The 12,601-nt window shown below is 42.5% G+C and overlaps 1 protein-coding gene across 11 annotated transcripts in view; it reads left to right on the top strand.

The window, feature by feature from the left end:
- Positions 1 to 12,601, top strand: part of DEPDC5 (DEP domain containing 5, GATOR1 subcomplex subunit) — a 122,378-nt gene that overhangs the window by 41,018 nt on the left and 68,759 nt on the right. For all 11 annotated transcript variants that reach the window (XR_004681453.1, XR_004681454.1, XM_035017450.1 and 8 more), the window contains 6 exons: positions 51 to 112; positions 238 to 311; positions 4,987 to 5,056; positions 7,151 to 7,187; positions 7,871 to 7,991; positions 10,247 to 10,467. Coding sequence is in view for 9 of the 11 variants with exons in the window: in XM_035017450.1 (XP_034873341.1) it covers positions 51 to 112; positions 238 to 311; positions 4,987 to 5,056; positions 7,151 to 7,187; positions 7,871 to 7,991; positions 10,247 to 10,467 (585 nt within the window). In the remaining 2 variants the exon portion in view is untranslated. The remainder of the gene's footprint in view (positions 1 to 50; positions 113 to 237; positions 312 to 4,986; positions 5,057 to 7,150; positions 7,188 to 7,870; positions 7,992 to 10,246; positions 10,468 to 12,601) is intronic.

A 12,601-nucleotide genomic window follows, 5' to 3' on the forward strand; every position in this document is an offset into this window, starting at 1 on the left:
TCTCTACTTCTTTTCACCCCCACCCCAAACTCTTTTTGTCTTTTTTTTAGGAATTGGTGTGGACTTGGTGTGCATGGGGGAGCAGCCATTACATGCTGTCCCGTTGTTCAAGGTGATTCGATTTTGGATTGCTTCCTAAAGGCCAGTTCCTAGTACTAGGGTGATCTTGAGAATACTTCAGAACAGGAAAGTTCCTTGTTTTCTAGCTGATCTGTGCACTGGCTTTTTCCCTTCTAGCTACATAATCGAAGTGCGCCTTGTGATTCTCGTCTGGGTGATGACTATAATATTCCTCACTGGATAAACCACAGGTGGGTGTGACCTTGATTCGTGGTAGGTGATACGGGTTTTGAATAACTTCCTTGCCATTTTCTCTTCACATCTGTTAAGTTCTTACGATAAAACTTTTTCGTTAAGAAAATGCGGAAACCAAAGTTCCAACATTTGCTTAGGGCTTCTGTACGTGCAAAGCAGTGGCAGTAACGTAAGAACAGTCTAGGGTGAAAAAAATAAAGGCAAATTCGAAGGACTTATTTCTATTATTAGCCCCAGCTCCTACGATTCCCAGCTCCCACAGATCATAGCAGATGAACATTGTGCCTGGCATTCTGTTTGTGGAAAAATCCCCATGCCTCTTCTTCACATGGGACAAGGCCTCAGTGTTTCTGCTGATTGAGGCTCATGCCTCTGTGTGGAGTGTCTTATGACTCTGTCATTGCCACTGCCTTGTCCCATCCTCATCTTTTTGAATAACTGCAATCATCTTTTTATTTTTTTTTTAAAGATTTTATTTATTTATTTGACAGAGAGAGAGAGCACAAGCAGGGGGAGCGGGAGAGGGAGAAGCAGGTTCCCCACTGAGCAGGGCGCCTGATGCGGGGCTCGATCCCATCACCTGGGATCATGACCTGAGCCGAAGGCAGACGCTCAACAGACTGAGCCACCCAGGCGCCCTGAATTACTGCAATAATCTTAATAGTGTGTCTATTTCTGATCTCTCTCCTTCAGTCCATCCTTTAGATCAGGGTTTCTCAACCTTGACACTACTGACATTTTGGGCCAGATCATCTTTGTTGTGGGGGGGCTGCCCTGTGCATTGTAGGATGTTGAGCAGCATTCCCGACCTCCAACCACCAGATGCCAACAGGACCCAGCCCCAGGGTGACGACCAAAATGTCTGCAAGAACCGTAGTTAAGTTTCCTTTCAAAATTTTCCTATCAAAAAACCTGGAGAGAGTTAAACTGTTTCTTTGAAATTTTCTGGTAGAGCTCATAACCTCCTGGAAACTAACTGTGAGAACTAGATAACCTCAAACCTGCCAAAAGTGAAAAGCCTTGGGCTATTACTTCTTTTTAATGTTTTATGATTTTTAAAAATTCCTGCAGGCTTATGGAAAGTGCAATTGAAACCATTGGAAACTGGGAAGGGAAATCATTTAGACTAAAAAACAACAAAATAAAAAAAATCAAATGTCTGCTGCATTGCCACATGCCTCCTGGGTGGCAGAATGCCCCCTTGTTCCGCACTCCCACCCCCCATTGAGAATCAGTTCTTTGGACCAGTGGTTTTCTTCTTTCCTTTCTGATTTTTTTTCTTAAGCACCAGGTACCCCCTCCTCCTCTTTTTTTTTTAAGTAAAAGTCTTACTTGCAACCAAATATAAGATAGTGAAAAAGTACTCTGTGTCCTAATGTAGTAGGCCTGGATGTCGCACCAGGGAACCCCAGGGATCTGGGGACCAGCATCTGTCAGTTGCTGCTCTACCTGGTTGCCGAAGTCATTTCATGAAAACTAAGTCCTGTTGCTCTTTTTCTCTGATTCCTCACACCATCCTGATGAAGACTAAAGTGTTTGACATCCGAGGCCTTCTCTCCCACCTCTTGCTGTCTTTTATCCTGCATAGCAGATGCACACTTGTCCCACTTCTGGGCCTTTCCACCTAGAGAGCCTCTCCACCTGCCCTCTTCCTCGCAAATGCCTATTTATCCTCTAAAACCCGGCCCCAACATCTCTCTTCTGTGAGTTCTTCCTGTGCTATCCTGGAGAGCCAATAGCCACTTCCTCTTTAGTGCTTCTAGAGCATTCTGCCCTTCTCTGGATTTCTGTTTTAAGCTGGCACTCCACGAGGGGCAGAAGACTGCTTGGCTGTGCCCCAAGCTAAACAGAACCTTTAATTCTGTCTTCTGTTTAGTTGCAAATCTTTGCTGGAGACCAGCCTGAAAATTCATCACAAATGTTGATTCCGGCCTTGTAGTTTTTCCTTTACCTTTGTTATGGGCCTTGTTGCCCTTGTATGGTAGTTGCTCCCAGTCAGCTCTACTCATTCGTAGGCGCAGAATCAAGAAGGAATAGTGGTTTGGCCAGCTGTGTAAGGATGGTCTGGTCACCCAGTAATTACCCTGTTCTGAGTATGCCTCTTCTTTCTCAGCCCAGTGAGAGACTCTCTGGCTGGTCATACATGTGATTCTGTTACGTACATGTATGTGTAACTGTTCAGTGATGCTCAGTTTTGTATGTTGTCATTGCATTGCTTGACGAGGTCACTTTAAGACAAAGTGCCTGCTTCCTAAGAAGATGCCTTCAGAATCTTCCTCGTCTTGTGTTTATGTTACTGCCATTTTATTTATTTATTTATTTATTTATTTTGTAAAGATTTTATTTATTTATTTGAGACAGAGAGAATGAGAGACAGCATGAAAGGGAGGAGGGTCAGAGGGAGAAGCAGACTCCCTGCCGAGCAGGGAGCCTGATGTGGGACTCGATCCCGGGACTCCAGGATCATGACCTGAGCCGAAGGCAGTCGCTTAACCAACTGAGCCACCCAGGCGCCCCTGTTACTGCCATTTTAAAAACTTGGTTCAAGTAAAATAGTATTTTGAACTTTTTTGTTTTTTCACTTATTCCAGAGAGCAATGTATCTTCTTTTTTGTCAGCCCTCTAATTAGTTTTGGCTTTGTAATCTTTGAATAGACATTCAGATTCTTTTGCCCATAAGAAAACAGCTACTGTTTAATTATACACCATATTTCATGGTTTTATGTTTAGTTTAGGAAATGGTTAAAGGACAGAGTAGCTATAGCACCCAAAAATATATGAATTTAAACACTGTAATTTCCTCAAATTTTAATTAATAATAACTTGAAGTTTTCCCGATTCATCACTTTATTTTTCATGCCAAATTGGCTCTCTGATGCCATTTAAGATGGACAATAGATTCACACAGGTGGGGCTTCAGAATCTGAGAGCTGGGATGGCCTGAGGCCTGCTTTTCACTTCTCACTGTGAGCCTTGTTTGCTTGAGCCAGGCAGGGACAGGAGCAAAGAGGGCTCATGGCCTGAGATGCATGGCTGCTCATAGAGGCCATTGTTCTCATCCTGTCCACGAGCCTCTTCAGAAGTGTCCCACAAGGCCAGAGAGCTTACCTGAAGCATAATCAAATTGTCTTCAGTGAAAAATTATCACTCTCAAAGTATTGTTGGTTAGTAATGAAAATTGATCCAAAAAGTAAATTAATAGCAGATATATGTTATAAAACTGGGATATCACAGACTATCCCTGGAGTCTGTTTTAGAGATCATAGAGACCCTCCAATCACACTGTATAGGAGAGGAACCCGAGTTCCAGAGAGGTAAAGTGGCTTGCAAGGGTTGAACAGCAAGTTCATGGCAAAGCTGAAGCTATTGGTTTAACCATTTGAAATTGTGATAGTAGACTGGTTTTGACCTTCAAATACAGCAACTTCATGTGGATAAATCTAATAGAAACCCATTCTTCTGGCTCATATCACTTTTCCACACAAATCTTTTTATTTATTTATATTTTTTTCAAATTTTTATTCAAATTCTAGTTAACATATAGTGTAATACTGGTTTCAGGAATAGAATTTAGTGATTCATCACTTCCACTCAGATCTTTTGTCATTAATATCTGGAAAGAAAGCAGCATCCTCTACCCAGTACTTTACTTGGTACCACTTGAGGGGGCCAAGTGCCAGGGGCTGGTTAGACTCCAGGTCTGACTGCAGTTAGTATTCTTATGTTCTTGTGCACATGAAGTGTTAGATAGTTACTGGGATTGCCCTACAGTCCACTGGTTATCTATTGATACTGCCTTTTTTTTTTTTTTTTTTTTGCCTATGATCAGAGTTATGATGGAAGGTGGGGATTGGTTAGTATTCAAAACATCTTTCCCATAAGTTAATTATAGATCAAAGAGAACAGAGAGACATGCCTGAGAAATGGAAAAAGCTGTACAGCCTCTATTTACTCATTCATTCAGTATACCCAGGGCCAGCTTGGGTCCCCCAGTTTTCTTTTGTGCCTGACATGACTGCATTAAGGTATAATTTTCAGAGGGGTAGGAATTTGATGGTTTGTGCCTCCTCTTCTCTCCTCTTCTCTTCTCTTCTCTTCTCTTCTCTTCTCTTCTCTTCTCTTCTCTTCTGTTCTCCTCTTCTCTTCTCTTCAGGTAGGCTCCATGGCCAGGGTGGAGCCCAGTGCAGGGCTTGAACTCACAACCCTGAGATCGAGACCTGAGCTAAGATCGAGTCAGATGCTCAATGGACTGAGCCACCCCCGTGGCATATTTTCTTGAGACCACTTTTTTCTTACCTGAGTTATTCTTGCTTACCAAATGCCATTCAACCCATGAGTGATAAGGACCACCCTTGGGCCCAGCATCATGCTGAGTATCAAGATGCAAAAGTATCATGGTATAAATAGATTTAATCCCTGTCACAAGGAGGAGAGTCTTGTCCAGTTAAGAATCAGGCCTAGCGTGAAGTAGTTTATGGAGAATAAAGAACAGTAATTAAAACCATATGTTTAATGTTTATAGTAACTACAGAACAAGTTAGAATTGGGGGAATCTGTGAAGCCTGAGACATAGGCAGTCACGAGAGAGCTAATCCACGGCTGGGGTTTTAACTGTGTCTTGAAGTTTAAAATGAAAGGCGCTTAGATTAATGACCCTTTTTCCTTTCACAGTTTCTATACGTCCAAAAGCCAGCTCTTTTGTAACAGTTTCACCCCGCGAATAAAACTGGCAGGAAAGAAGGTAGGTGTCACCAACTTGCAGCGCCTTCAGGGACTGTCACTCATGTTTGTTTTGGTCCCGAGATAAGCCCTTCTCCCCCCATAGTCATTAATAAGTTTAAGATATTTGTCTTAGAACTTTATGATTTTCCACATTAAATACATCAATAACAAGGCATACCCTCAGACTGTAAGAAATATCCTTGGGAAAAGTATGACAATTATTTGTAGTTCCTTAATAATGAAAGAGTTATTCTTGTTATGATGTCACTGGTTTATTCAGACACTGGGACCTCTCAGGTACCTTTGGGGACAAAGACGTGAGCATGCATTGCAGCAAAGGGGAATATGATGAAAAGATCAAATCTTAGCAGTAAAGAAATTCAAACAGGAATTGGATTATCTCACCAAATGGGTTTATTTTACTTTATTTTTAAAAGATTTTATTTTTAGGTAATTGCTACACCCAACGTGGGGCTTGAACTTACAACCCTGAGGTCAAGAGTCGCATGCTGTACGGACTGAGCCAGCCATGTGCCCCTGCTTACCAAATAGGCTTAAAACAAAATAATTATACCAAGTCCTGGAAAAAGTGGTGAAATTGGTGCTTGAGTACCTGGTTGGTGTACCACATACTTATGAAAGGCAGTTCAACCGTGTGTATCAAGAGCAGTGCAAATATTCATGCCACTTGATCAGATAATTCCATTTTTGGCCATGTGGTCTAAGGAAATAACCGAGGATGTTGAATGCGAATAAGGTCTTTGTCCTGTATTATTGATAATAGTGAGAAGTTGAAAATAATAGGGAAATGACTAAATAAACCATGAGATACCCACTTGATGGAATATATTCACAGCCAGTAAAAATGCCAGTTTTAAGAACCTTCAAGGGTATGTTTGATGTAAGATGAAGAGAAAAGCAGAGTGTTAGGTATATAGGTGGCATACCAGGGTGCTCTCACCCATCTGCCCGTTTCTAGCAGAGCTGAACTCTGAAAGCTGTCCCATTGTGGCTGTGTTAGTGGTATCAGGGCCATTTCTTCCTTTTTGGGGGTAATGGGGAGTTAATGTTATTTGTCTAATAAGGAAAATGTTAATTTGGAGGACTGTGAGGACTCCTCCTGAAATAGACCATGTCAAGTAGTGAAGTGCTGACAGAAAGGGACTCTGCCCAGAAAGGGCACCTCCTGCCCTCTCATCACAACCTTTTATGCCTTTATCACAACCCTTCTGGGCAAAGTGGAACACAGAGGAACTTCTCTGCAACATGATCATTTTGTCTTTTTTTTTTTTAAGATTTATGTATTTATTTGAGAGCGCACACACACGTGTGTGAGCGGGGGAGGAGGGGCAGAGGCAGAGAGAATCTCCAGCAGACTCCCTGCCAAGCGCAGAGCCTGATGTGGAGCTTGATCTTATGACCCTGAGATCATGACCTGAGCTGAAATCAAGAGGTGGACGCCTAACCGACTGAGCCACCAGGCGCCCCTGCAACATAATCGTTTTAAAGAAGAAAGAATGAGTATTGTTACGAAAGTTTAAAGGGTCCTGAAAAAGATTTATTTGGGAAAAAAAAAAGCAGCTCTTTCCATTTTCTCTCTGCCTCTGTACGCCATTTCAGCAAATTGGGTGATCCACTGAGTGCTGAGCTCTTGTAGGTGTAGGCAGACTGGTGAGAGTACCATGGTGAAGGGGGAAGCGTGCATGTGGGGCTTGGGGTCAGGTAGAAGCTAGCCATGGTAGGACATACATGCCAGTGGACTGACCAAGAGCATGAAGGGCTGGGCTTGGATTTTGGCTCTTCCACCTACTAACAGTGTAACTTTGAGCAAGTCCCCTTTTCTCTCTAGAATTGAATATCCTTGCCTGTAAGGTGGGGTGTAATGCCCCCATTGGATAGAGTTTTGAGGGTGACCAAGGTGTGAGGTGGGCCTAATAGGGCCTGACACTGAGGTGGGTGGGCATCAAGTGTTCCCTCCTGCCTTTCCATCAGTTACAGTGAGGGGGTAAGGCATGGTCCCTTCCCTGGAGAGCAGCCACCTACATATTGTATCTTTTGAGAAGTTCTATTCTGGCAGAGGAGGGAGTGATTAATTATCTATTTAATTTTACAGCCTGCCTCTGAGAAAGCAAAAAATGGCCGTGATACATGTGAGTATTTTTGAGATCTCCTTTCATCCCTTTTAGAAAGAGTCGCTAAGCCATAGCAACAAGATTATGTGAGGTCATATAAACAGTTCATAGCCAAGTTGGGAGACTTGAGTTCCCTTTGGAAGGTCCCTTAACCACTTTGTATATTTTGTCCCGTCAACTGCAAAATTAATGGTGACAAACCTTGTTTTTCTTTTCCATAGGTCAGTTATAGGGATTGGGTAGAAAATTTTAAAGTACTAACCGCACTGCATATTAAGATGATCTTTTTTAAGTGGGATCACAGAAGAATGAAATACCACCAAAATCTTCCCTTTATTTAGTGCTATACTATTTTTAAAAGATGTTTTATTTATTTATTTTGAGAGAGAGAGAGACTCTAAAGTGGACTCTACACTGAGTGCGAAGCCCGATGCGGGGCTTGATCTCACGACTGTGAGATCATGACCTGAGCCAAAATCAAGAGTCGGATGCTTAACTGACTGAGCCACCCAGGTGCCCTAGTGCTAATGTTATTTTCTATGTCACTTTGACATGTAAGTCATTTAATTTCAGCAACCCCCACTTTTCTCAGGGGGACATGATGGTGATCATCTGTGCCTTGCAGATTTTGATGAAGGCCCTCTGAAGGCATCTGGTTGAAATGTGTTTTAATGACAATTCGTGTGATTTATGCATTTCAGCTCTTGGGACTCCAAAAGAATCTGAGAACGCCCTTCCCATCCAAGTAGATTATGATGCCTACGACGCCCAAGTGTTCAGGCTGCCAGGCCCGTCCCGGGCTCAGCGCCTCGCCACCTGCAGGTTTTTTGCCAGATTCACTTTGGGGTGTATACAAAAATTGCTTGGGAAAACCTGAGGGCCTCTTGGGACCTTCATGAGAGCAACCCTAAAAATGTTTAAAATTAAAATTAGCCAATGGAAGCTATCCCATGTAGATCATTGGGGATTCTGTTTCCAGGTTCTCTGGCCCACCCATTTTGTTAGCTATATTTGTGGGAAGTATTTTCCCCAAATAAAGAGAGTGTTCCTCTGCTTTTTCTAACCAAGAGAAATAATTCACAGATTCTAGAATCTTTTTCTCACTGGGCTGCCAATTTTTTGGGTTTTTTATTCCCAGAAGGCAAGAGACCTTTCTTTAATTGCCTTTTAAATTTGCTCCATGGTATTTGGTCATATGATAGTCTTTAACTGTGATGTAGTTAGATTTACCAATGTATTCATTTCTGAGTATTATGTAAAAAAATACCATCCCTATCCCAGGGCTTCCCCCCACCCCCCACCAGTGGACCAAATACCATGAGTCCATTTTCCAGATTTCTTATATATGCAAGTTTATTTAAGCACAATGATTGGAAGAATATGCATCCCTTCACATTGATAAATGAGCTTATAGTGGCCATATGATTGTCTCCTGTCCTTTTTCCTCATCTCATCCTAAGATGAAAACATTTAGAGCTCAGACAAAACATTTCCTAAATGTTGAGAACATTTAGTGCCGTTAACTACAGCTCTCCCACACATAGATGCTGCTTAGGCGCTCGGTAGTGCTTTCCTTTGGAGTATTTTTTTTTTTTTGAGATTTTTATGTTTTTGACAGAGAGAGACACAGCGAGAGAGGGAACACAAGCAGGGGGAGAGGGAGAAGCAGGCTTCCTGCTGAGCAGGGAGCCCGACTCGGCGCTCGATCCCAGGACCCTGGGGTCATGACCTGAGACGAAGGCAGACGCTTAACGACTGAGCCACCCAGGCACCCCTCCTTTGGAGTATTTAAGAATGCTTTCATGGTCCAAGATCCTTGGTTTTCTTTTTTCTAATCAAAGTTGGCAAGACCTGGTATTTCAGAGACTTGGGTTATGTGTTCCCTGAGGGAGCAGACCATGTTTTAATTGGTGCTCTGTCCCCTGTGCAGGACTGCGCATACACTGGTGTCCAAATGTTTACTGTTGCAATAGTGTACATATGGTCAGCCCAGGGGATCTGTGTTCAGGCTGTTTAAGCTCTGACTTAAGACAAAATCTTTCCAGGTGGAAAGAGAACAGCTCTGATGCCAGAGGGAAAGCCCTCTCTATAGGTGCTAACTTTTCCATTCTGAATTTTTGTCTCCCCATTGGGCTTCTCCCCTTTTGATCCTTCCTCCTACTGCTTCCAGAGTTTTCCCCCTTAGGGAGTTTTATGTTTTAATAAGGGTATACTGTTTTTTAAACCTTTATTAAGGAAATGTTTGAACATGGTCAAATAGAGTAGTATAATGAAGAGTGATCAGTGTCTTGTCAGACTCATTTCATTACTTTCCCCACATTTTACATTTTGCTTGAGTATTCTAAAGCAAAACCTTTTTTTAAACCTGTAAATACCATAGTGTATGTCTCTAACAGATAAGAATTAAATAATCACAAGTACCAGAATTAACACTAATTCTTTAATATCTTCTAATAGCCAGTCTATATTCAGATTTCCCAATTGTTTCAAAAATGTGTTTTTACAGTTGGTTGGTTTGAATTGGGATCTGAAGAAGATGCAGACATTGCATTTAATTGGAATGTCTTTTTTCTGTAACTGTAGATTGTGTTGCTTTCTTCATTTGGCTGATTGTTGTGTTACAATGTTTAACTTGTCCTCTCTTCTCTGGATTTCCTATAAACTAGCAATTACCTTCAGAGGCTTGATTAGATTTAGGCTCAGTTTTTCGTGCAGGAAGACTCTTGAGGTGGCACTGTGTACTTTGTCTTGCATCATATCATATCCTGCTTAGTTGCCCCGTTTTCAGTGATATGAGATGGATCGGTGGGGATCAACTAGGGTTGGACTGGAGCCGTCACGGCTTTATAGCTATGACCCCAGGACTTGGGCCATTTGAAAACGGTCAGTTCTTACACAACGTCTCAAGCTGGTCAAGCAAGAATACCTCCTACATTATTTCCCAGTCATAGATCACATTGGGGATTTTTGCTATTGGTTTCCCAAGTAGCTTGGGCTGGCAATAGGTTTGGGTGCTTTAGTTCTAGGTGGGGCAGCATCACTTGCTTGTTGGTAACTCGTCGTCTCTCACCTGTCAGGTCTGTGCGAGAGCGGGAGAGTCACAATCGAAAGAGCGCCAGCTCCTGTGACGTCTCATCCAGCCCTTCCCTGCCCAGCCGCGCATTGCCCACCGAGGAGGTGAGGAGCCAGGCTTCTGACGACAGCTCCCTGGGCAGGAGCGCCAACATCCTGATGATCCCACACCCCCACCTGCACCAGTATGAAGTCAGCAGCTCCTTGGGCTATACCAGCACTCGAGGTCAGAGAGCTGAAGCACGGGCACAGCTGGGGACAGATGGGGACAGCTCCCTTCCTGTAGCAGGGGGTTGGGGGGGATGGGATGTGCCAGGTGTGGGGTGTAACTCCCACATCTTAATTATTTCCATGCCAGTGCAATGAGTTTAAGTCACCTGAGCTGTATGTATGTGCCTCTAACACCTTTTCCCCCTTCACTGTAACTGTATACCGTTCCTTATGTTAATGTAGAGCTTTTCTTAGGCCTCGAGTCAAAGGTGTTTGCTTATTTCCTTTTTTAAAAATTTAAAAAAAAATTTTATTTTTTTAAAGATTTTATTTACTTGAGAGAGAATGAGAGAGAGAGAGAGAGAAAGAGAGAGCGCACAGAGGCAGAGGGAGAAGCAGACTCACTGCTGAGGAGGGAGGCCAACATGGGGCTCAATCCCAGGACCCTGAGATCATGACCTGAGCTGAAGGCAGATGCCTAACTGACTGAGCCACCCAGGCGCCCTGTTTACTTATCACTGCCATTTGTGCCATCCTTAAAACAGCCTTCGCCCCATAGTCTGCTTTAAGATTTCTCCTCGCAGTTACCTGCTAACCTGGCTTGCACTAAGGAGCACAGGTGCTGCTTTCTCTGTATCTTATCCTGCCATCCAACAGCACCTGCAGCTGGAGTCTACAGGCCCCTCCTGACTTTTTAAAAAACTTTTTATTTTGAGGGCGCCTGGGTGGCTCAGATGGTTAAGCATCTGCCTTCGGCTCAGGTCATGATCCCAGGGTCCTGGGATAGAGTCCCGCATCGGGCTCCCTGCTCAGCGGGGAGCCTGCTTCTCTCTCTCTGCCTCTCTCTCTCTCTCTCATGAATAAATAAATAAAATCTTAAAAAAAAAATAAACTTTATATTTTGAGATAATTATGGATTCATGGAAAATTGCAAATTACACATGCCCCCTACACCCCCCCCCCCCCCCCGCCAAGGGCGTCCTGTGTACCTTTCATTCATTTTCCCCCATGGCAACATGTTGTGTAACTACAGACAACATCAAACCCAGGAAACTGACATTGGTACAAGCCACAGAGCTTATTCAGATTTCACCAGCTTAACATGTGCTCATTTGTGCATGTGTGTTTCTGTGCCGTTTGTTTGTTTGTTTGTTTTCTAAGTAAGCACCATGCCCAACATGGGTCTTGAACTCATGACTCTGAGATCAAGTCATATGCTCTACCAACTGAGCCAGCCAGGTGCCCCCTATGCAGTTTTTACTACATGTGTAGCTTTATTTATTTATGATTATCATCATAATTAAGATACCAAACTATTCCATCACTGCAAGGCTCTTTGTGCTACCCCTTTATAGCCATAGACTCTCACTAATCATTCTCTTTCTCTATAATTTTAATTTCAAGGATGTTCTATAAATGGAAGCATAGCCCTTCTGACTTTTGATCACTGACTTAGGAATGTTGTATACACACAGCTGACCCCTTTTGCCCTCCTGGAAGGATTGTTGAAGGGTGAGGAGTGTTTTCTATGCCCCAGGATGTTGAAGAGGAAGGCATCAGCTCCAGCACCATATACACTGTGCCAAAGGCCTAGGAAAATTTTTGACAACAGAATAAAGTTCATTTGTTTTTTAACTGGCTCAAAGAATAAAAAGGAAATGCTGAAAGTGACAGGAGCAGATATTTAATTACGTGACTATAGTATATAACCTGTGTCACCTACATTAATTAGTTTTAGCATTCAAAGGAATTTTAATACATTTGAAATTTTCTAAGTTAGCTTTTTCCCACTTTCTAGAAATTTCTAAGTTTGCATGACAGTTACTCCCATTTTGCTGAAAATATTCTTAGTAGGGTCTGTAACAAAAGCTAAATTAAACTAAACGTTAATTCTTTCAAAACCCTTATTACTCTAAAAGCCAGATCTCTGAGGAAATAACATTGTAGCTTTGAAAATAGTTTTCTTAAAAATTGTCTGAATAGTAGAATTGATTTCAATGTCCTTTAGTGATATTTGGGAGTTTATTGAAAAAGCTAAAAAGCGATTCACTGGGATATTGTAAGGCAGTATAATCTCTAGGCCCTTAGTTTACTGTTTCTCTGCTGTGTTTAGGGGGTCTTAATCTATTTACTTACCCAATGTAACATAG

Source organism: Mirounga leonina, unplaced genomic scaffold, assembly GCF_011800145.1.
Source record: "Mirounga leonina isolate KUSES-001 unplaced genomic scaffold, KU_Mleo_1.0 Mir_171, whole genome shotgun sequence".
NCBI lineage: Eukaryota > Metazoa > Chordata > Mammalia > Carnivora > Phocidae > Mirounga > Mirounga leonina.